Source organism: Lycium ferocissimum, chromosome 8, assembly GCF_029784015.1.
Source record: "Lycium ferocissimum isolate CSIRO_LF1 chromosome 8, AGI_CSIRO_Lferr_CH_V1, whole genome shotgun sequence".
Classification (NCBI taxonomy): domain Eukaryota; kingdom Viridiplantae; phylum Streptophyta; class Magnoliopsida; order Solanales; family Solanaceae; genus Lycium; species Lycium ferocissimum.
This window is the reverse complement of record NC_081349.1, coordinates 19,861,285-19,886,634: the sequence shown is the minus strand read 5'-3', so window position 1 is coordinate 19,886,634 and position 25,350 is coordinate 19,861,285. Positions and strand designations below refer to the sequence as shown.

The 25,350-nt window shown below is 36.2% G+C and overlaps 3 protein-coding genes across 3 annotated transcripts; all 3 read left to right on the top strand.

Annotated features, from left to right (window-relative positions):
- The first annotated feature begins 5,960 nt into the window (after nucleotides 1–5,960).
- On the top strand, nucleotides 5,961–8,637 carry LOC132066111 (spore wall protein 2-like). The gene is made up of 2 exons (XM_059459495.1): nucleotides 5,961–6,058; nucleotides 7,776–8,637. Exons 1-2 carry the CDS (start codon nucleotides 5,961–5,963, stop codon nucleotides 8,635–8,637), a joined length of 960 nt encoding a protein of 319 aa, XP_059315478.1.
- A 7,836-nt stretch (nucleotides 8,638–16,473) lies between these two features.
- LOC132066110 (uncharacterized) lies at nucleotides 16,474–16,947 on the top strand. The gene has a single exon (XM_059459494.1). It carries the CDS (start codon nucleotides 16,474–16,476, stop codon nucleotides 16,945–16,947), a length of 474 nt encoding a protein of 157 aa, XP_059315477.1.
- A 4,939-nt stretch (nucleotides 16,948–21,886) lies between these two features.
- On the top strand, nucleotides 21,887–23,805 carry LOC132066109 (uncharacterized). The gene is made up of 4 exons (XM_059459493.1): nucleotides 21,887–22,168; nucleotides 22,343–22,713; nucleotides 22,901–23,145; nucleotides 23,471–23,805. The coding sequence occupies exons 1-4, from the start codon at nucleotides 21,887–21,889 to the stop codon at nucleotides 23,803–23,805; spliced, it is 1,233 nt and encodes a 410-aa protein (XP_059315476.1).
- Nucleotides 23,806–25,350: the final 1,545 nt, after the last annotated feature.

Sequence of the window (25,350 nt, the reverse complement as noted above, 5' to 3'; positions counted from 1 at the left end):
TACATACGAACATATATTATACTAACAGAAAAGTACCAAAAGATAGCAAGCCCGGAGTAGTGGCACTTGCTAACACCGCTGAAGCTGGATAATCCTACTGCGGTTGCTCTTTAATAACTCTGTCGGAGCCTGCAGCACAAAATGTAGCGTCCCATGCAATGGGACGTCAGTACGGCTAAAAGTACTGAGTATGTAAGGCAGAAGAGTAACAACATAAGTAAGATAAAATGTAACATTAATAAGGGCAAAAGAAAACTGAACATCTGGAAGTAGCACGAGATACAATGCATGATAAAATCATTTGTATGCATATATATATATATAATAGATAGTATCCATGCCCAACTGTAAGGCTCGGTGTTATATGTGTAAAATCATTACCCGGCCGTTAAGGCTCGGTGTCATACATAATATCATGCTCGACCATTTAGGCTCGGCGTTATCATTATTAGCCCGCGTTCGGGGCAATATCGTAACATTCCCACTGCAGTGGTGTGCGCATCTACGCGCCATGCCTGACCGACTATAGCGCGGCAAAATGTAGTAAAATAGTGCAATACATTTATATATAAACAATGCATGAGAAGTCAATAATCTGACCTTAGCCTTTTGGAGTGACATAAGGTCTGTAGCCTCCGAATAACTTATGGAATTCGTATCGAGTCCAAAGAAGTAATCGATGATGATAAGTAAAATAATATTTTAAGGATCAATCAAATAACAAGACATTAAGATTTGAAATACGAAGCATGGGAATGGAGTGGATTTGTTATGGAACGCTCGTGTTTATGTTCTAGTTGGATTCGTGCCAAAGAAAGAGGGAAAGGAACACCTTACATACCTTATTCGTCAAGCCACCATTTAAAGTATCCTTTACTCCGATGCTCGCCCTTCACCCAAACCTATATAGCGAGAAACGTATCTTTAATCATACTTCCATCATATTTCCATCATGAAAACATAATCATCTTTAGCGTCATAAGAAATTTTAAGAATCATGAATCTTAAGCTTTTGGAAATAAGGACATTATGGAAGACATGTATGGATTCACAAGGAAGAAGTCATCATTGTCATCATGATCCTCATAGAAAACATCTTGTCTTTAATATCATAAAAACCTTGAGAATCATGAACTTCTAGCTTTTCGGGAACAAGGATGTTGTGGAAGACATCTATGGAATCATAACGTAGGAGTCATGCCTTTAGAAAGAAAGGGACTAGCCTTACATACCTTTTGGGTCGCCTTAACTTTAACTATTTAATGCTTGTCATCCCAAGCTCGTAAATCTACATTCAAGAGAATTCATATTATCGTTAGGCTTATCGTCATATGCTTGTTTTAAGCCCTCAAATTAATTCCTTTTAAAATCTATCGAAATTCGGGCAACATCTCCCCTATTTATATCCCTAGCCCGAAATCACAATACCAACCAAACAACAACAATAACAATACTAATATCAACCACATCATCGTCAATATCAAAATATTACATTAAACATCCCACACAATGTTTTTCAACATACAACAACAATATACACTTCCTTTCTTCCCAATCAAGGAGCATAATCTCATCAACACACCAACATCATTAGATACCATACATATACATGTAAATCAGCCTAACCACACGGCCACAACATGCTCAAAACAGTCCATAAACACAACAACTACAACACAACACTTTATGACCTTTCCTCCATAACTATTTTCACTTTTAAGACTTGCTAAACCCTCAAATCAACTCAACATAAGAGATAGGATGAATAACATACCTTATACTTGAAGAAATTTACCACACCAACTTTCTTCAAGACCAAACTCACCATAACATCAAGTAGAAGCAAGAACAATCACCTTTCATGGACTAGTTTGGTGTAATCTTGTTAAATCCTTGATTTAATGGGCTATAAATGTTTGGGGGATGTGTTAGGAGGTTTCTAGGACTCATGAGAATGTAAAATGATGAAAAAATGGGGTTGATGGGGGGTTTTTTATATCCCTTTAAAGTCGGTGAAACCGACTTTCCCAAGTGGGACCCGCGAAAGCCATTTGGCAGTTTGAGGGGTTATCTTAAAATGTCCATAACTCATTACTCCGATGTCGTTTTGATGAGAGGTTTGTTGCGTTGGAAACTAGACTCGACGAACTTCATTTTAGGCTTTTGAAACACCTTAAAACTCCTAATATACCTGGAGATATACCCCTCTGAAGTTGACCCAAAATTCTGCCAACTTTTTTTCAAATTTTCGACAAACTTATTTTCTTCGATTTGCTTTGTCCCGGAATCTTCCGAAACTTTCCATACATGATATTTATCATTAATCATACTTGATAATGGTCATGTCCTTTGGTTTCAAGGTTGTCCTTCCCGGTTACAACTTACGAGATCGTAATTCATCCTTTACTTTATTGTTACAAACTTCCCATGGCTTGTACCTTCCAAAACTTCATGGGATGTCTCTGATACTCTATTAATACGGTGAAGTATGTGGCATGCTCATGCTCTGAAAATGTGAGGTGTAACATCCTTCCCCCCTCAGGAACATTCGTCCTCGAATGTTGTAGCTTGCGAGCTTACGACGCTTTTATTAGTTTCTTGAAATGGTTGTCCTCCTTTAGTTCCTGATATCCATGCTCTTATACTATGGGCTCATTAGTCTTCTTTCATATTCTCCCAATTCTCTGTCAAACTCATTCATTTGTTCCATATCCTCATGTTCTTATGTATGTACTCAGTGGTCAACTGATATCTAATTACCGTCCTGGGACCTGTTGCCATTAAGATGGTCTTAACTCATAATTGCTACGGCTCCCTGCCAATCTGTGAGCACTCTTAATTGTTGTACTCTTTTGTCTTGCTCCTTATTTCTCTACTAGTAGACAAATTCTCTTGTTTAGATATGGCACCCTTCCTTGCTTGCTTCTTTGGTGCTATTTTAGATTATCCCTTAAGACAAGCATATGACGATAAGCCTAACAATAGTATGACTAGTTTTATATGTAGACTACGAGACCGCGAATGGTCCTATGTAGATTGCAAGACGGGAAGTAAGTTAGAAAGTCGAGAAATAAGCTTCCAGGTATGTTAAGGCTAGCCCCTTTCTTTCAAAAGGCATGATTCCTATATTATGATTCCATATATATTTCCGTAACCTTCTTACTTCCAAAAGTTAAAAGTTCATGATTCTTAAAGCTTCTTATGATGTTAAAGATGAGAATGTTTCTATGATGAACATGATGATGATTCCATTTGTAGAACTTCCCAAGCTTATGATTTTAATGCTATTATGAGATTATTGAGCTTATTTCATGATTTCCTTGATTTTATCCATTATTGTTGATCTCACCTTATGATAATTGTTCCTTCAAGGTGAGAGATAGCGTTGATGATTGCTCCATAATATAATCGGAGGTTACCGACCTTACGTCACTCCGATAGAGTTGTAGCTTTTATTTGGGCTCTCATGCATGCTTTATATATATATATATATATATATATATATGTATGTATGTATGTATGTATGTATGTATGTATGTATGTATGTATGTATGTATGTATGTATTTTCTCATACCGAGCCGCGCTATAGTTGGTCGGGCACGACAGCTATTGTGCAACCACTGATCAGTTGGTATTACACATCGAGTCCCGAAAGGGCCGGGTACGTTACACACTGAGTCCCGAAAGGGCCGGGTACGTTACACATCGAGTCCCGAAAGGGCCGGGTACGTTACACACCGAGTCCTGAAAAGGCCGGGTACGTTATGATGATATATATATATATATATATGAATTTTTTTTTAAAAGAAAGCTAAGCATGCATGGTATCCGCCTTATGAGGCAATCAGATGTACAGGTTATCTTTATCTCATGTTATGTTCTATATTTCTTATTTTGTTGTTATTCATGCCTTACATACTCAGTACATTGTTCGTACTGACGTCCTTTCTTGTGGACGCTGCGTTCATGCCCGCAGGTAGACAAGTACACGGATTTGACCCGTAGGCGATTTATCAGCGGATTCTCAGGAGCGCTCTATTTACTTCGGAGCTGCCGTCTATTGGTATTGGTCCTTATGGTCACTTGTATTATAGGTAGAGGCTCGTAGACATGAGTGTATAGTTATACATTTCATAACCCTACCAGTTCATATCATTATATACATTTTAGTAGCCTTATCGGCTAGTGATGGGGGACATAGTTGTTGAAGATTATATAGAGATGTGCCATTATATTGTGCTATATGTCCTTACAGATCGTGATATCCAGGAGCTATTTTATGGTCCACCCAGAAATGGTTATGAGATGTATGTTTAGAGGTGCTCGGTGTGTTAGGTCCGGGTGCACGTCATGGCCCTCTGGTTGGGTCGTGACAAAAGTGGTATCAGAGAATTTACAATAACACGTGAATAATCCCAATAACCGTAGGGACAATATATTCAGGTTATAATCCACAATTTACAACCATTAGAAGTCATATTTAAACATAAAAAAACCATTTTACAAAATAGTGGCTTAACTTAACTTATTTCGATGTAGTCTTGCGGTGTTTAGCCTCAAGCAACTTTATCAACATCAATTTAAGCTAACACACGACCAAAGGGGTGTTATACATACCTTAAGCAGTGCATACAACCCATGAATCACGGCTGGATCAGTTCCACTTTACCCTTAATCACTAGACAACACCATAGGTTTGCTACTTTTGTAGTCTTTAACTTTCTTGATGGAAGATTGGGTTGTTTTCACTTGATTTGAGGTGAAATTTCATGTTCGTACTGATGCCCTTTCTTGTAGACGCTGCGTTCATGCCCGCAGGTAGACAGGCACACGGATTTGACCCGTAGGTGATTTATCAGCGGATTCTCAGGAGCACTCCACTTACTTCGGAGCTGCAGTCTATTGGTATTAGTCCTTATGGTCACTTGTATTCTATGTAGAGGCTCGTAGACATGTGTGTATAGTTAGACATTTCATAATCTTACCGGTCCATATCATTGCATAACATTTTAGTAGCCTTATCGGCTGGTGATGATAGACATAACTGTTGAAGATTATATAGAGATGTGTCGTTATATTGTGATATATGTCCTTACAGATCATAATATCCAGGAGTTATCTTTATGGTCCACCCAGAAATGTTTATGAGATGTATGTTTAGAGGTTCTCGGTGTGTTACCTTCGGGTGTCCGTCATGGCCCTCTGGTTGGGTCGTGACATTACCCCTCCAGAGTTATAGATTCAGAGGGGTTCACTTAGGCCAAGTGTGTCACCGGGTGCCGGCCACGCCTCCCATATTTAAGGCGTGACAGTAGCCATTCTCTTTGCCACATCAGTGTCTAGGAGGATAATGACTATCAAAGCCCACGTTCAAGGGGTAATTAAGATTGCTGATCATTTAGGAGTGCAACAAGTTTAAAAGGCCTTTATATTCTGCTAAAATATAATGTCATTATTCGAGAGTACTTTTTCTGAAACTTCCTGTGAGGGATTTTTTTTTTTTTAATTAAGAAATAAGTTATTTTAGAGTTGAGCTACACAAACCTTAATGAAATTGTTATCCGCAGGCATTGATGAATTCTAATGTGTTCCATGGCCGGCTCAGTGGCTAGGCAAGTAAGGCAATTGCCTTAGGTCCCCAAAAATTGGGAGTCCCAAATTTTATCAAGAATAAGTTGTGTTAATATTTTCTTTAAAAAGTTGATTATTTATGATAAAAGCACAATATTTTATATATTTATATTATTTTATTCTCTTTAACACTTTTCAATTAAAAGAGATAAAAAAAATGTTGTTTTGCCTTCTTCATCTGTCCGCTAACACTCTGATGAGCTATGATATTTCGTGTTTTGATGATTTGACAAACTTATCCGAGGAACGAGATGCGATCAGGTTCACTAGGTCAACTTTATGATATTTCATATGTTGATGATTTTGACAAACTCATTCAAGGGACCATATGAGGAACCAGATGCGATCAGCTTCAGTTAACTCTATAGTTGCAAAGTTCTTTGACACTGTACCAACTGGTAGCAGTGCAGCAACAACACAGATGAAGTAATGAAATTCACTTCCACAAGCCAAGTCGAAGAACTAGATAGGGACCAGATGAGGAAGCAAATGTGATCAGGTCCCAGCCAGTACTTGGTCAACTCTACAACTGTAAAGCTACTGACACTATACCGACTATCAGTAGTACAGCAGCACAATTGTAGTGTACTAGTGGACAATGCAATATCCCTTTCTCCTCAACACTTTCTCCCCATAAATAGACAACATTCTACAAGTGTAAACCTAAAACTTTAAAATTTTGAAAAGTCATTCTCTTACAAGTATTACCCGCCGCTGCTCTTAAAGTGCTCATCAAGAACAAAGTTGCAACAATTAATGGACCAGTTCTCCAATAAATGTCGACGTATTAAGTCCTTTAAGTTGTTGAGTCTTTGTCTTTGGCTTTTAACTTGTATTCCTACACTACTTTTAAGAAGTTCTTGGTAGGACAGATTTTCAACCTCTTTGTGGTGTTCACTTGGCTAGATTTAATCAAGGTTTGTTCTTTGCAATAGAGTCATTGTAAAGGTCTTGCAATAGAGTTATTGTAGGGGGAAGGGATTAAGAGTTTAATTACTAGGTTGCAATAGGTTGTAATATGAAGTTCTCAATTTTAGTGAAGTTTGGGAAATCCTACTCTGGTAGGTCATGGTTTTTAATCCCTTGAGCAAGGAGTTTTTCACGTAAATATCTTGTGTTATTTACTTTCTATTTTACTCGAGGGAACAGATAGAGAATCTGGTTCTCTATACTGTTTGGTGGACTTATATATTCTATTACACTCACATTATTTATTCTTTTTAACTGGTTTTTGTATTCTCTTTCTTCAAATCTCTGATAAGTTAGAGTAATACTCTCTAAAAAATAAGAGTCAAATAGTCAACAGTCGAGAAGTGTTGAACAAAGTAAATTGTAATTCTTTGTTGTTCTTTATTAGGTTTTCAAGCATTGCGACAAGCATGTCAAAGTGAGGCATACCAAGTTATCAAGTACTTGAATCAAATTCTAAGGTTCTAATCCTATTATTATTATCTAAAATTTGTTAACCCATTAATGATAGAATTATGTTAATAGTTACTGTAATTAGGGGTGTTCATGATCCTGTTTGGCTTGGTTAGTACTTAAAAGATGACCAAATCATTAAAGTCGGTTTTTCATTGAGTCGGTTTATGTCCGTTTTTTGATCTTTTTGGTTTTTATCGGTTTTTAATAAGATTTTTTTTTATATATATACACAATATGAATTAAGCAGAAAGCCTATTAGTGCTGACTATTAATCGTCCGTCGGACGGTCAGAGGGCACAATAATTAGTCCCAACATATATACATGTTCATAAGAAAATTAACCTAAAGGACAAATCGAATCTCTGCTAGCTCTCCTCAGCAGATGGACAATTAAATTTCATGTCATAAAACTTTTCGAAGCAGATGAATGAAAGAAGCAGTGATGAGTTGTACTAATTAATTTGTTGCCATCTTGTTTATTAATGACATTAGACAAGTTCTAACAAGTTACTTTAATTTACTTTGTTTTTGGGCACTTATGTAATTTGGGAATGGATTCTTGTAATAGATTTACGTAATATCACACTGGTTTTTTTCTATAAATGCTAACATGGTCACCAACTATATAAGTCAAATGTGTACTTCACCAGCGTCATGTGAACAAAAATTTAAATTTCTTACCTTCAATCTTCATTTTTCCTTTTCTTTTTTCTATTAGAGATGCAATGGCTTTTGTTACTCTAGGTCTTGTCTCTAATTTGTGTTATTATTTTTCTTTTTTGAGATTAGAAGTGAAGGTAAATGGCCTTAGTTATGATATAACCATAGTCAATTCTATGAAGAAAATACTGAGTTCAGTGAAAACAGTTGTTTTTTATGAAACCATTTTGGCTAATGATACAGACGTGGACAGCGATAAGTACCTTGATTATTTGTACGAGGAACAAGATGATTCTAGCGATGATGTAGACTTTTCTGATGAAGCATGGTTAATGGGTGATGATGATGGAGGTTCTGAGGATGATTTTGTGCCTCCTAGCGAAAGGAATGATGGAAATGATGAGGAAGACAATTCTGGTGATGGTTTTGTGCCTCCTGACGGAGGAAATGATGGAAACGATGAAGATGGAGATTCTGGGGATGATAATGTGCCTTCTACCGAAGGGAGTGATGAAGACGATGAGAAGGAGGATGGAGATTCTGAGAATGATTTTGTGCCGCCTAACAAAGGGAATGATGGAGAAGACGAGGAGGAGGATGGAGATTCTGGGGATGATTTTGTGCCACCTAAGAAAGGGAATGATGGAAACAATGAGGAGGATGATGGTGATGATGGACACTCTGGGGATGAATACGTAGCTAACCAAGGGAATGGACACGATAAGAGGGATGATTTTGTGCCTCCTAATGAAGGGAATGATGGAGACAATGAGGTGGACGATGGAGATTCTCGGGATGATTTTATGCCTCCTAACAAAGGGAATGATGTCGATGACGATGGAGACTCTGGGAATGATTACGTGCCTTCTAACGGAGGGAATGGAGATGATGAGGTGGATCTTCAAGATTCTCACTACTAAAAAACTGCCAAAAATTGACGGATCGGTTTCAAAAACCGACGGACAACCGATTTCCTGCGTCGGTTTTTTACATTTCTATTTTTTTTTTATTATTTTAATCAGAAAACCGACGGACAAAGTCGGTTTTTTGGCAGAATTTTAAAAATATTTAACCGCCAAAAAAACCGACATCCAACGTCGGTTTTATTAAAAGAAATAATAATAATTAATATAAAACCGACGTCATACGTCGGTTTTATTTTTAAAAACATTTTAAATAATATGCAATTCAATTTGTTTTTTTAAAAAATAAAAAATAATTTTTTTTAGGAAACCGATGGACAGGGTCGGTTTCCTTTCTTTTTTTTTTAAATTTTCGGGTCAAACCTGGTCAAACGTGCGGGAAAAACCGACGGACAGGGTCGGTTTTGTCCGTCGGTTTTTTTTTAAAATGGAACCAGACAGGTTTTACACCCATTTCTTCTTCTCTTCCAAATTAAAACCCCATTCCCCCCCCCCCCCAAACCCTACACCGCCCTCCTTCCGGCCAGCCCATCCACCCATTTCGCCACCGCCTGCCAGCCCGTCCCCACTTTTGAAGTTAATTAGTTGAGGTTAGTTTCTCTTAAATTAGGGCTTTTAAAATTCTTTCAATTTTAGTTTTATTTGTAGATTTTAGGCCTAATGCTAATCTATTTAGCTTTGTTAAACATCATTTGCAATGTTATTAATGTTGAATTTGTGAAAAAAATGTAAACTTTATTTGACTAGTTTAGTTGTCATTTTTTTTTTTTTTGGCTTGAGATTGTGTTATATTTCATGTTCTTTGTCAATGTATTTGTGTTAGCTTAGTTATCATTCTTTGTAATATTATTGATGTTGAATATGTGCAAAAATGTAAACTTTAATTATTTGACTAGTTTTTTTTTTGTTTGTTGTTGGATTGGGCTTTTTGTTAGAATTTCATAAGTTATTAGAATTGTTATTGATCATTCCAAATTAGAATTAGTTGAGATTGTGCTTTTCAAAGTTAGAATTGTTAAGTTATAGTATTTCTATAACCTCAATACTAAAATGTAGATTTTATTTCTCTAGATTTACTTTTCAATTTTTAGAATTGGTTGGAATTGTGCTTTTCAAAGTTAGAATTATTAAGTTATAATATTTCTATAACCTCAAAACTAAAATATAGACTTTATTTGACTAGATTTACTTTTCAATTTTTAGAATTAAAGTTAGAATCCATAAGTTATTAAAGTTAGAATTGTTATTGAGAATTCAAAGTTAGAATTGGTTAGGATTGTGCTTTTCAAAATTATATTAAAGTTAGAATTTATAAATTATTAAAGTTAGAATTGTTATTGAGAATTCAAAGTTAGAAGTGGTTGGGATTGTGTTTTCTTAAGTTATATTTTAAGTTAGTATTCTTAAGTTATAATATATTTCTATAACCTCAATAATTTGTGGGTATATTTTTGTAGATGGATCGTATGTGGATGTATAATATGAATAATAGTAATCGTGTGGGTGTACATGATGAATTTGTTAAAGGTGTTGATGGGTTTATCACACATGCAATGACACTTCACCCTTTTCAAAATGAAGGGGTAATTAGGTGTCCTTGTTCTCATTACCGGTGTATGAAGTATTTGAAACCGGAAGCGGTTAGGGTTCATTTATATAGTCGTGGGTTTAAGCAAAAATATTATGTTTGAACTGATCATGGAGAGACTGATGGGGTCAATGGTATATTTTACAATATGGTTGTCGGTGAAAGTAGTGTGTCGCAGGAATATAGTCATGTCCAATATGATAGAGTTAGTGATATGGTTAATGATGCTTTTGGCGTACGATGGGTTTGAACACGAGCAAAATTTTGAGGAACCTCCTAATGAAGAAGCAATGCGCTTCTATCAAGAATTAGAAGAGGCTAGTCGTCCACTTTGGTTAGGAGTCGCATTCTAAGTTGTCCGTTGCGCTTAGAATGATTAACATCAAATCGTATTGGACTCTTTGGAAAAAGTGCTATGGACTCAATGATTAAGCTTGTAGGGGAACTAGTTAGTCCGGAATTTGACATACCTAAGAGTTACTATGAAGCAAAGAGATTGGTTTCCAAATTAGGATTGTCGTATGATAGAATTCATTGTTGTCCAAACGGTTGTATGTTATTCTATAAGCAAGATGCTGATTTAAATGAATGTAAAATATGTGGACATGCGCGTTATAAGCGGACACCTAGTGGAAAGACGGTTCCAATTAAGGCGATGCATTATTTACCTATTATACCTAGGTTAAAGAGGTTGTTTGCATCGCCGAGTTCTGCTCCTCACACGAGATGGAACAGCGAAAATAGAAGGCCACCTGGTGTTATGTGTCATCCATCGGATGGAGAAGCGTGGAAACATTTTGATAGAACTTATCCTGATTTTGCTAGTGAACCAAGAAACATTCGTTTGGGTTTGTGTGCGGATGGTTTCACACCATACTCTGTTTCGGCTGCACCCTATTCTTGTTGGCCTGTATTTCTTACTCCATGTAATCTACCGCCTGAGATGTGTACGACAAGTCCCTATATATTCCTAAATTGTGTTGTCCCTGGTCCTCGTAATCCAAAAGTTTTGATTGATGTCTATCTACAACCTTTGATTGATGAGTTAAAACAATTGTGGTGTGAAGGTGTAGTGACATATGATATATCAACTAAGAGCAATTTCAATATGCGTGCTTCTTTGATGTGGACTATTAACGATTTTCCTGCGTATGGGATGTTGTCTGGTTGGATGATGCCGGAAAGCTTGCTTGTCCTCATTGCATGGAAACTAGTAAAGCTTTCACTTTAAAACATGGCCACAAAAATTCATGGTTTGATTGTCATCGTCAATTCTTGCCTATGGATCACCAATTCAGGAAAATGAAACAAGCATTTAGAAAGAATAAAACTGAAAATGATCCCCCACCTCGAACATTGTCAAGAGAAGAAATTTGGGGGAGGCTTTGTCACTTGCCTAAGGTCACAGAAGTTGCCCCTTATAGACTACCGGTTATCGTCGTTGAACATAATTGGACTAAAAGAGCATATTCCGGGAGTTACCGTATTGGAAGGATAATCTTCTACGGCATAATCTTGATGTGATGCATATTGAAAAAAATTACTTTGATAATTTGTTCAACACTGTTATGGATGTTAAAGGCAAGACAAAAGATAACCCAAAAGCTAGATTGGACCTAAAGGAATATTGTAGGCGCCCTGAATTGAACTTGCAAGAGTTAGCGAATAATAAAGTGTTCAAGCCCAAGGCTAGTTTTTCATTCACTTTGGAGGAGAAACGACAGATTTGTCAATGGGTTAAGAATTTACGGATGCCAGAGGGGTATGCGTCTAATTTTGACAAGCGTGCTGATATGAATGAAGGAAAATTGATTGGTATGAAAAGTCATGATTGCCATGTTTTCATGGAAACTTTGATTCCTATTGCATTTAGCCGCCTACCGGAAAGAATATGGAAACCAATCACAGAGATAAGTTTGTTCTTCAAGGATTTATGTTCTAACACTTTGACGGTAGAAAACCTTCAAAGAATGGAACGAGAATATACCGGCCATTACAACTAAGCTCGAGAAGATCTTTCCATGTGGATTTTTTGATGTGATGGAACATCTTCCCATTCATCTTGTACAAGAGGCGCGCCTTGGAGGCCCGGTTCAAACTAGGTGGATGTATCCTTTCGAGAGGTAAGTAACCAAACTTACTAGCTCTTTCTTTAACAGTATTTTGTTAACTAATTACTCTTCCTATTGATATTAAACATGTGTGCAGGACCATTGGCAAATTCAAAAAATTGGCTAAGCAGAGATCTAAGATTGAAGGATCTATTTGTGAAGCGTATCTTGCAAAGGAAACCGCATTTTTGTTCATATTATTTCGGAGAGCAAGTGTCGTGTATGAGAAATAGGCCCAACCGTAATGATGAGGGTGGGGTTGATCATAACTACCCACCAATGTCCATCTTTAATCAACCAGGACGAGGTTCTAAAACGCCTCCAAAACGAACCCTGAGTAGTATGGAGAGGCAATCACCGTGACACATGTTTTGCTCAATTGCCCTGAAATTCAAGTATATATTCGGTGAGTGTCGAATTATGTTACTGAATTAAATGGGTAACTGATAAGGGTGACACTAATGAAAATCTTGCATATGTCGAGCAGTTACTTCGTAGAACTTGAGGGTGATGAAGCCATATATTCTAAGTTTTCCCATTGGCTGTACGATTTTGTAAGTGTGGAAATTCATTGTATAATTTCAATTAAATGTAGGCTACATAGAGGTTATTGAATTTTAATTTGCCTCCTTATTAGATAGGTTTATCAAACAGGAGAACATTCCTAATTTGTGAAAGATATAGCTCTTGGACCAGGCAATGAAGTTAGGACAATGAAAAAGTACATTGTTAATGGCTACAAGTTTCAAACCGAAGAAGTTTCTCAATATAAGAAAACGAATAATAGTGGAGTGTGCATTAAAGGCGATGCTACGCCGATGGTAGCGGTGTAAACTATTGATTATTACGGTGTCTTTGCAAGAGATCATACAACTTAAGTATCCAGGTTACCCTAAGAAGAAGATTACATTATTTCGGTGCAAGTGGTTTGATCCAAGCCAAAGAGGTACAAGGGTGAATCGTCAACATAACGTAATTGAAGTCAAACACACAAGACAATACAATCGCTATGATCCCTTTATAATTGCACAAAATGCTAAGCAAGTGTATTATGCTCCATATCCTTTGCGTAGGGATAAGGCTGATTGGTGGGTGGTTATAAAGACTAAGCCTGTGGGGAGGATTGAGGTCGATAATGCATTAGATGTGGCGTATCAAAATGATGTACCAGTTGTTCATCAAACGGTTGACACAGAGTTAGAAAATACTTTGGAACATCCTCAACACATATTAGAAGAAGTTGATGAAGATGATGTAACTATCATAGAAAATGTTGAGGAAGAATCGACCGATGGACCGAAACAAACGATGAGGAAGAATCATCTGATGAAAATGAAACAAGCGAGGATGAGTGGGAGGATAACTAGTTGCATGTTAGTTTATTCTATACTTGATAATAACATAATTCTATACTTGTTAAATTTTTACCTACGATCAATATATCATTATTGAGTTATTAATTTTATGTATGCAGATGTCATCAGGTGGTAGTGATCAAGGTAGAGGTAGAGGTAGAGGTAGAGGTAGAGCTGGAGGTACTAGTAAGAGAAAAGATAAGAGACCTATAGATCCTACAGCTACTAGTAGTCAGTCCATTCCGTCCGCTCCACATATGCAGTCTACTCCGCCTTTTTTTTTTTATGCCTGGCTCTTCTATGCAGGCCCAGTCTGGTCAGTGGGTCTTTCAGCCGGCACCACCTCAGCCGGCATCATTTACCTATCCTACTTCTATACCTATACCTATGTATTGCCCACCACGCGGCAGATCTCCTAGCACATCGGCCACTTTGTCTCCTTCTCCTTCTCCTTCTCCAAATGGTACACCTCCAAGTGTATCTAATTTGCGCCTTAGAGATAGCAGCTCTGAGCCTGAGTCACTGCAATCCAACCGCCTCGGACCCATCTTCGTCCTCCGCACCCGCTCCGCTCCTCGCTCCCCGCACACACCGCACCGGCTCCTATACGAGTGCACCGATATATCATGGTTTACATCCGGGAGATAGAGATGCGATGGGTCGGATTTTCATCGTGCTTGAGGGGGTTGGGTAAGATTATCTTTTATTAAGTTTTCCTAAAGTTTTTTTTTTCATCTTAATCTAATATGCATTAAATTTTTTAACTGCGGCAGTTCTATCCGATCACGACACTACAAAAGTCTTGTTGGATGTTGTTCGGAGGCTTTATGGCAATCATTTTTATACTTCATGGAGTGAAATCCCATATGATACTCGACGAGCTATGTTTAGAGAGTTTAACGTATGCATCTTATTATACATTTCATAACTTGAATTTACTTTTATATAAATCATCTAACATTAGCTATTTGATTTGTAGATGTATTGTACATGGGATCCAATGGACAATGATAGGGTTCGCAAACTTTGAGAGGAAGGAGCGCAAGGTTGTCGATTGGTTTTTGAGGGCTAGAAGGTATATGAAGATGCCCCAATGGCTAAACGCTAAACAGTGGGAGAAACTTAAGGCATATTGGCGAACTCCTGAGTTTATCGCCAAGTCTGAGCAGGCAAAGGCTGCCCGTGCATCCCAGAAAGGTGGCTCTTTGCACCTTTGCGGGTGCAAGAAGTCGTGGGCACGTGGCTAGGACAATGGTAAGTAATTTTATACTTTTAAAGTTACCTACGATCAATATATCATTATTGAGCTATTAATTTTATGTTTAACTTTTTTTTTTTTTTTTGCGAGAAAAAAGCTACGGGACGAGATGCCAACTCGGGATCGCCTATTCCTAAAGACCCACACAAAAAAGAAGAAGCATGAGTCGGATCCGACCGTATGGGTTGAGGACGGGGGCTCGTAATTCCTATGTAAGTGATAATTTTATTATTTAAGTAATTATATATAAGTTTAATTATGATATATTCGTTATATACTAAGTTTCATTTTTTAATATACAGACGCATTTTATGGATGAGGTGGACCAGTACAGCCAAACTCAGCCTGAGCATCCGAGCCGTCCTCTACCGGAATTAGAGATAGATTTTTGGTGTAGAGCAGTTGGGGGAGTACAAAAGGGTAGAGCGTACGGTCTAGGCCCAAGGAACAACTTAAGTCGCCTTCGGTCAGGATTGCGAGGTGAAGGGTCTTCTCGACAAGCCGAGGGAGTTGATGGTGTTCAGGTCGCAGCTATGGCGCAGCAAATTGCTGAACTTAATAGGAAATTAGCTGAGACTGAGGCAAAAAGAGTTGAGGAAAGTAACACCATGAAAGCGAGCCTTGAATCGCTAATGGCACAAGTTAAAAGCCACATTGCATGTGGACAATTTGGTGTGCCCCCTTCTCCCTCCCCCTCCGACCCAGAAGATGACGATGACGGTGATTTCGTAGCCCGGACACCGGATGATCAGTTGTAGTAGTTTGGATTTAATAATGGACTTATGTTAAAACTAGTTAATGGTACTTTTGGTTGGACATTTAAATATTTCTGAACTTTGAAGGTCTATTAAGATCGTATTTGATGTGTTTAGATAGTGTTTGATGTGTTTTATTATTACTTAGGGTGATTTTATGTGTTGTAGCTCTTTTAGAATTGATTTGGAGCATTTTAATGCTAGTTCTGAGCAGCTGTTGGTACTGGTTTCTGTGCAGGTGTGGTTGCAGAAAATGCATGATTTGCATGCAGAAAATTTTCCAGAAAACCGACGCAGTCCGTCGGTTTTCTGGAAATTAATTTTGCAAATTTTCTAGAAAACCGACGGACAACCGACTCAGTCCGTCGGTTTTCTGGAAATTAATTATTAAATTTTATGAAAAAACCGACGTACTGTGTCGATTTTTATTTAAAATAAAAAAAAATTTAAATAGAAAACCGACGCAAATCGGTTTTTTTTTCATAAAATATATATTATTATTATGTAAGATAAAAAATCAGAAATTAAAAAAAACCGACCCTGTCCGTCGGTTTTTTTAATTTTTATTTATTTTTTAAAATTATTGAAAAAAACCCGACGGACTACGTAACCGACGTGGTCCGTCGGTTTCCAAAAAGCGAGGCTATGAAAACCGACGGACCGTAAAAGGTCGGTTTCCCGTCGGTTTCATTAAAAAACCGACTCGGTCCGTCGGTTTTGGCCGTCGATTTTTCCCGTTTTTTTAGTGGTGTCTAGGGGTGATTTGATGCCTCCTAACAAAGAGAATGATGGAGACGATGAAGAGGAGGATGAAGATTCTGGGGATGATATTGTGCCGCCTAACAAAGGGAATGATGGTGAGGAAGATGATCATGGAGACTCTGGAGATGAATACGTGCCTTCTAACGAAGGGAATGGAGACGATAAGATGGATGATGGAGATTCTAGGGATGATTTTGTGCCTCCTAATCAAGGGAATGATGGAGAAGATGAAGAGGATGATGGAGATTCTGGGGATGATTATGTTCCTCCTCAAGAAGGAAATAATAGAGGCGATGAGGACGACGACGATGGAGATTCTGGGGATGATTATGTGCCTCCTAATGAAGGGAATAATGAAGATGGTGAAGAGGAGGATGATATCGATTATGATAGTGATGATGGTGATAGTGATGATGACGATTACGATTATGAAGAGGAGGACGAAGATTATCTTCCACCTGCTAAGAAGAGAAAATAACTATGTACTCTGTTAGATGTTCATTATGTTGCTGTCATGGTTTGTAAGAAATCAGTCAGTCCTATGTCGAAATAAATGAACTGTTTTTATTATATGATGGTTATTACTTATATGTTGCATTTAGTTAGATGAGTGTTATGTTATGTGCTTACTAATTAGTAAGTTCTCTCTTATCACTAACCTTAAGAGAGAAAAATTCTTGCACCATATATTGGTCTATGAAACTAGAATTAAATTTACTACTGTTTTGCAGGTAGTTGACTGCTATATACTTACTAATATTCAATCTGTTCCATTTTATATGTGGCGAGTTTTAAGATATAAGGATCAAACTATTTTACAAAAAATTAAAAAATTTACAAGTCAAAATAATTAATAATTTGAAATATTAAAGAAATATCTTAAAGTCGTGATCAATTAATGCAATATTTCTTAGATACTCTAAATAGTAACGCTATTACATAAAGTGAAACTAAAGAACAGACTAACACTAGACTAATAGTGTCATAAGACACAATAACTCGTCACATATAGTGTCACATTGTAATGAATTACAATTATGACCAAGAATTATACTACTTTCATTGTTTCAATATGTTTGTCTTAATTATTATTTGGACATTTAAAGAATATTTTCTTTGTCTATAATTTTCTCAACGGTTAAAGTCCAAATATGCCCCTAACCTTTGCGAAATTGTACACATTTGTCCGTCGTTAAAAGGTTGGTGCAAAGATGCCCCTAACGTTTTTTTTTTTTTTGGCCATACATGCCCTTGAGTTAACGGAAAATATTGGAGGGCATATTTGTTCAGTTTCGCAAACATTAGGGGCATATTTGAGCCTTTGAAATTCCTGAATATTATGGCACAAATAGTTCTCAGATTTTTTTGTAGTGCACTTTATGCTAGCCAATGATTTATTGCAACTGCATTTTGAAACTTCACACTTATCGTACAACCCCTCACTTTTCTCTCTTATTCTTTCACTTGTTTATGAAATGTCGGAAGCTTCGAGTTCTTCAAATGGCTGCGGAAGGGTTTGTGGATGTGAAGTTGTGGAAGGGTTTGTGGACGTGGAGTTACTGCATTCCATCTCACTTATGGACTTCAAATAATTCTACTAAATTTCGGTCATGCGTGAAATTCACGAAAGGGCCAAACCACATTGAATGTTATGTAAGAAACCGTATAAATGCTTAAAATGTGATAATCTTTCTATTATTATTATTATCAAAATTTTGAGCACTGCGTGAGAAATTTTTTCATGTGTCATAAGTCTAATGTAAGTTATCTCCTTTTTTATGTTTATGTTTTATTGCGGTAATTGTTGCATCCATTATTGTGTAGATATTGGGACTGAGAAGACAAAAAAATATCTATAAAGAACTATCCAGATCATCAACAAATTGAAAAATAAAAATGATATTATCATCAGTAAAAAAAAAAAAAAATCTTTTGAAAAGGGGAAATGGTGCTCTTGTTTGTGAAAACAGTCTTTAAAAGATGGTTGTAATTGCATCTGCTCTTTTAGTTGTATACTTTTGATGTAATGCAATGGTGGATGGACTGTAATTACAAATATTTTTTTATGTTTTGGAATGCAATGATATTTTGTGCCATAATATTCAGGAATTTCAAAGGCTCAAATATGCCCCTAACGTTTGCGAAACTGAACAAATATGCCCTCCAATATTTTCCGTTAACTCAAGGGCATGTATGGCCAAAAAAAAATGTTAGGGGCATCTTTGCACCAACCTTTTAACGACGGGCAAATGTGTACAATTTCGCAAAGGTTAGGAGCATATTTGAGCCTTTGCCGTTTTCTCAAACACTTTTTAAATATTTTGAATTGTTCATTTTTTTTTTTAGTAAATATATATGTCACTAGACAGTGTGCCTAGCATCTATTTTGATTAATAAAAAATTAAATAAATAAATTCTCACCAAGGAGAAGTACAAGTAAGGGGGGCTAGGTCTTACCTTACTAATCCTAATGAGGTAGCTATCCTCTACTAATTAGAAGGCGTGTAAAAAATAAGAACGAAGAGTTTATAACATACTCTGTGTTGATAGTACATATTATAATACTTAAATAATGAAATAATATAAAAACCAAGAAGAAAGTCGAGTTATCATCCTCAAACTTCCTTTTACAAATGAAAGAACTAAAAACCTGCTCAAGTAAAATTTGCTCAAGTTGACACTTGTCTTCCTCTTCAAACCTGTCCAAAAGCATAATGATAGTTCATCACTTCTTCTTGAATTTATTGGATCTTGTTGAGGTTGTTGACACTGTCATATAATTCTGCTTTGTCGGTCGCATCGATAGGTACTTTGGAACAAACTCCTCTCCAGCCAACTATTCTTTCGTCGTGGTTCTTTTTTTTTTTTTTTTTTTTTTTTAATTGAGTTGTTGCCTAGGAGAAATATCTGCATTTTCAAAACATTCATCCAACATACATATCCTCTTCCTGATCACCTTCCACAAAGATGTCCTTATCTTGTAGGCTAAAAAATCTATTTGGAGAGAGGCTACTACTTCCACCAACTTCTAATTACTTGTTAGTGTTAATAGGAGTAAGAGAAGTCAATGTTTCAAAATTAGAACTTACTAATGCATCAAGTTGTTTCTTGTCACGAGCAGAAACAACTGTTTCACTTATTAAAAACAGTTGTTTCACTTATTAAAAAATCCGAACCAACCCGGTCCAAATTACTAACATCCATAGGATATAAAATTTATTCACATTCAAAATCCTAAGTTCAAGCTTGAATAATATGATAATGGATAAAAAATTACGAAAACATTTAAGAAATATTTATAAATTACATTATAGATAAATATTTTTACATGTAAAATATTTTAAAAATTGAATACATGTAATGTCGGGTTGGTTTGGTTCGGTTTGTTTTTTTTTTAGCTAAAACCAAACCAAACCAATTATGGTTGGTTTTTTTTTTCCAACACCAAACCAAGTCAAATCAAAACACTAGTTGGATTTTTTTCTCGATTTGACTAGATTTATCGGTTTGGTGCGGTTTGTTGATTTACTTTGTACACTCCTACCCTTAGGCACAAATGCTGGTGCTTTGGGGCTCAATTTGCTACGTGTAGGAGGTGTATGCTACTCACCTTCTCCGTCCACCATTTCAGCCCAACGACTCTAGATCTCACTCGTAACATATTTTTGCCCATTAGAAGAGATCAAATTGATTGTGGAATTAGTTTGAGAAGGGATCTCCGGTATTGAAGATTTTAAATTGTTAATTATTGTGACTTATAGTATCTTTTTGTGTAGTTTTAAATATGTAAATTTTAGTTTTTTAAAAATAAAAATTTTATGTCTGAATTCACACTAAGCATTAGTTAACTTGATCCTCGTACTCCAAAAATAGCCAAAAAGATTGAAACAAAGGGAGTATATAACAAAAGGCCTCCTTTCAATCTCTTAGAATTTGAATTTTGGAGCATTGATTGACGAGAAAACATAATATCACCATTCACCTGTATATTCGAATGAGAGTTGCTAAATTGCCACACCAATTTGACCCAAATTTGGCCACACTTATGTAAAAATCACCATAACCTCTATTGCACAATTTTAAATTAAGATAAACTTTGAGAAGAAAAGATAGAAGTGACATTAAGTAAATATAAATTATTAAATTTGACCTAAATAGTCATATGAATTTATCCTATTTGGGCCATTGTGGCCAAAATAGTGTGGCCAAAAGACCTTTCCGTATTCGAATTAGTGATTTACTAGAGGTAGTATCGGATTAATCTACCTTTGCACTGTAAAGACCTTTAGTTTCCTGCATTTACTTGTAACTTTTTGCACACCAATTCTAGTCTCATCTCAATGATCATGTACAAAGCTTGGGATGCCAAACTTAACTTGTAACTTTTTGCACATCAATGATCAATGGAGGCTCAGTTTAAATAAAAATAAAAATAAAAAGTTTTCTGCATTTACTGTTTATAAAAAGTTGTTCGTTTTAAAGAAAAAAGAATTAGTGTTGACAAATGAACAGATTGGATTGGGTTTGGGCGGATTGAAAATGAATTGAGCAAAAATGGGTGATAACCTAATCCGTGCATATTTACACGAGTCCAAAACAGAATGGCTATAAACGGATTGGATAAAAAAAAAAGGGGTTGACCCATTTTATACTGGGGATATAGAACTTTTCTTTTATTACAGTTTATACATTACCAAATATGATATCTAAATATTATTTTTGTTAATAGAGAAACTTTGAAAATAAACTTATTTCAAAAGAAGCACGTTTAAAACAATTAATATATATCCAATGACGGTACACTACTAGTGTAATTGCTCTAAGATTAATAATATAATATGTTGGAATTAAAATTGCAGATTTACATAATGATTCTCAAAAGAAATCGAACAGAATTGATGAAGATTTGAAGAACAAAAGAAGAGGGAAAATGAAAGAGATTTTAGGGCTCAACAGAATTGGGAATTTGATTTCGGGTAAAGCCCATATCCCTTTCACAACAAAGCCCTCTAAGCTGGCAAGATCTGGGCCATACAAAAGGAATACAAAGATGGATCAAATCTCAGCCATTGGATCAAGCTGTCAACATAGCTGTCAACATATATGAATATTTGATAATCCCTTTCCACGTGACATGCACACAATGAGAAAAATTTAGTTATGATTTGTTATTTCTACAACCAATAGCATTTAGACAAATTGTATAGGATTTATTATTTTGTTTATTTATTTTATTCATACATACATGTATAAATACAGCACATGTTGTGCAATGCAAATACATCAGAAAATTTCTAAAATTGCCTTCATCTTTTACAACATGGTATCAGAGCATATTTAGTAGTTTCTTTTTCGAGTCTTCTTCTTCCTTCTTTCTTTCTTTTGCTCCAAGAAACTTCTCTTTTTGATCCTTCACCATGCCTGATAACACAGATCAAACACAAGTTACTAATCAACCCACTGCTGAAAACACTAGCAGTGTCACTGGAAATGGAATCAACTCTAATCACCCTTACTTTTTTCACTCATCTGACTCTCCTGGGATGAGTATAGTTAACACCCCTTTTGATGGAAAGGGTTATCAAGGATGGAAGAGAACTGTTCTTATTGCACTATCTGCAAAGAACAAACAAGGTTTTATTTCAGGAGCACATCCTTTTCCAAAGGAAGGTTCTGAGGATTTCACTCTTGGAACAGATGTAATGATATGGTAACCTCATGGTTACTAAACTCTTTGTCAAGAGAAATGGCAGAAAGTGTGATTTATTCCACTTCTGCAAAGGAACTATGGGTAAGCTTAGAACACAGATTTGGACAGTCTAGTGGAGCAAAACTTTTATCATCTACAAAAATAACTTAATGGTTTGGTTCAGGGAAATTCTAATATTGCAGGATATTTCACCAAACTTAAGAGGTTGTGGGATGAGTTGGACTCTCTTAATGTTCACATGATTTGTAGTTGTATCTGCATATGTGAAGGAAAGGAGAAACTGAAAAAGTCTCTTGAAGATGGAAGGCTCATGCAATTTCTTATGGGGTTAAATGATGTTTTCTCTCAAGCAAGAGGAAACATCTTAATGATGAGTCCTCTTCCCAACAACAACCATGCTTACTCTCTGATTCTTCAAGATGAAAATCAGAGGGAAATCTATGCTAATCCCCTTATTTCATCTGATTTTTCTTCCTTTATGGTAGGAAGTTCATCTCAAGCTCAATTCAGAAATGGAAAACAGCTACAAAAAAGGTTTTGTTCAAAATCAGAGGCAACCTATTTACCCAAATCAAAGGCAACCATCTTACCCCCAAAGGAATGGAAATCCACCTCAAAGGTTCCCAAACTACAACTCTTAGGGAAAGAAGGCAAAATACAACCCTAATGTAAGCTGCTCACATTGTAAGAAAACTGGCCATACCTGGGAGGATTGCTACAGATTGAATGGATTTCCAGATGATTTCCAGTTCACAAACACCAAAACACCTCAAGGACCTGTTAGAGGAAATGGTGTAATATCAGTGGAGGAAAGTGAGGTATCAACAAATGCTGACAGTGATATAAGTTTCATTAACCAGCATCTGAACAAGGAGACTGCTTTACAAATTGTTCAGATACTCAAACAAGTTCAACTGGGTGACAAAACAGGTTCAGGATCAGAAATAAATGCTATTGCTATTGTTGGTATTGTTATGAGATACTATGGTTCATGTTTCTCTGTTTTCAATTCTAGCACCTAGATTATAGATTCAGGTGCATCTGAGCATATGTGTTGACTCAAATGCTTTCTTATCTTTATCACCTCTTAAAACTATTTTAAGTATTAATCTTCCTAACTCTCATAAAATTAGTGTTACTCACATAGGTGAAGTTGTTATTTCTCCAGAGATGACACTAAAAAATGTTCTTCATGTTCCCAGTTTTAAATATAATCTGCTCTCTATTCATAGATTTTGTTGTCAATTTAATTGTTCACTCTTTTTCCACTCTTTTGGATGTCTGATACAAGATCCTTTTATGAAGAGTCCTCAAGCTTTTGGTGAATCAAGGGAAGCCTTATATCTACCCCAGCCTAGAGCCAAGAGTCCTAGTATTCAGAGTTCTAGTGTTTTATCTCAAAGAAATGTTTCTTCAGTTAGTAGTAATCAAAGTAGTAGTAATGATGTTTCTATTTCTAGTCCAGTTTCTGTTTCATTTCGTGTTTCTGCAAGTGCAACTTCTGATGTAAAACTTTGGCACATTAGATTGGGGCATTTGCCTTTTTCATCAATGAAGAATTTCAATTTTATCCCTAAATCTTCAGTTTCTGATTATTTTTGTGATGTATGTCCTCTTGCTAAGTAATCTAGACTTCCTTTTCCTATCAGTAATAGTTGTACTCAATCAATTTTCGACCTTATTCATATTGATACATGGGGTCCATATAAGGTTCCTACATCTAACAATTATAAATATTTTCTTACCATTATTGATGATTATAGTAGGGGAACTTGGACCTATTTACTAAGTACAAAAGGTAATGCATTTTCTATGGTGCAATACTTCTTAAGGATGGTGGAGAGGCAATTTAATACTAAAGTGAAAACTATCAGATCTGATAATGCCATGGAACTGGGGAAAAGTAATGCAGCTTCTGAATTTCTAACTTCTCAAGGTATACTTCACCAAACATCTTGTGTTGCCACCCCTCAACAGAATGGAGTGGTTGAGAGGAAGTATAGACACTTGCTTGAGATTGCTAGAGCTTTGTTATTTCAATCAAAGGTTCTTATTGCCTATTGGGGTGAATGCTTACTCACTGCCACTTTTCTTATCAATAGATTATCAACCAGAGTTCTTAGGGGTAGAACTCCATATGAAGTGATTTTCAAAATAGTTCCTCATTATCAATTTCTAAAGTGTTTTGGTTGTTTAGCTTATGCATCTACTTTGACACATAATAGAGGAAAATTTGACCCAAGAGCAAACCCTTGTGTATTCTTAGGATATCCTAGTGATAAAAGGGGGTACAAACTTTTGTACTTAGTATCAAAGAAAGTGTTTGTATCCAGGGATGTACATTTTTGTGAAGATATATTCCCTTTTGTTTCAGGTTTCAATCCTGATCAGTTGCTTCTATTTTAATTTCCTTCTAATCCACCTGTTTCCACTCCACCAAATCCTATATTCCCAGTTCCTATTCCTAATATAGATTCTGAAAGTCAACCAGTGGATTCTTCTAATCCACCATCAACAAATTTTGATCCACCACTAGACATTTCCTCTACACTTTCACCTTCATCTCATACAAATTCTGATTTTTCCTCTTCACCTTCATCTTCTCCTTCACCCTCTTCTACATCATCTCCCACTACTGATGCTTCCACCTCTAATCCTCCATCCATAGCACCTACTGTACCTAATGAAACACCTGATCCCTCTATTCCTAATCCTATAGTACCTACTGTTCCTGAAAGAAAATCTACCAGAACCACTCAAGGTCAAATGCCAAGACATCTTAGGGATTATATATGCAACATGATTTTCTTAAGTGATGTCAGTGAAGGTTTCCTAGATACTTTTATAAAACCACCAATACTTCCTTTTAGTGCTCTTTCCATCTCAAATTAACATCTTTTCAAGTCAATCACAAATATCACAGAACCTACAAGTTACTATCAAGCTTTTCTACATGCTGGATGGAAGAAAATAAAGCTATGGAAAGTGAGCTTGAAGCCTTACATTTTAATCATACATGGGATGTTGTTTTATTACCATCAGGAAGGAAGCCTTTACCTTGCAAATGGGTTTACAAAATAAAGAAAAATTCAGATGGATCCATTGAGAGATTAAAAGCAAGATTGGTTGTTAGAGGAGATATTAAAAAAAAAAAAAAAAGGTATGGATTTT

Excerpts from the sequence above, each read along its gene's own strand:
- LOC132066111 (XM_059459495.1), top strand. The coding sequence starts at position 5,961 with ATGAGGAACCAGATGCGATCAGCTTCAGTTAACTCTATAGTTGCAAAG. Across the intron at positions 6,059-7,775 it reads GCAGCAACAACACAGATGAA|AGATGCAATGGCTTTTGTTA; the intron begins GTAATGAAATTC and ends TTTTTCTATTAG.
- LOC132066110 (XM_059459494.1), top strand. The coding sequence starts at position 16,474 with ATGCCTCCTAACAAAGAGAATGATGGAGACGATGAAGAGGAGGATGAA.
- LOC132066109 (XM_059459493.1), top strand. The coding sequence starts at position 21,887 with ATGCCTGATAACACAGATCAAACACAAGTTACTAATCAACCCACTGCT. Across the intron at positions 22,169-22,342 it reads ATTTCACTCTTGGAACAGAT|GGAAATTCTAATATTGCAGG; the intron begins GTAATGATATGG and ends GGTTTGGTTCAG. Across the intron at positions 23,146-23,470 it reads AAATGCTATTGCTATTGTTG|ATCCTTTTATGAAGAGTCCT; the intron begins GTATTGTTATGA and ends GTCTGATACAAG.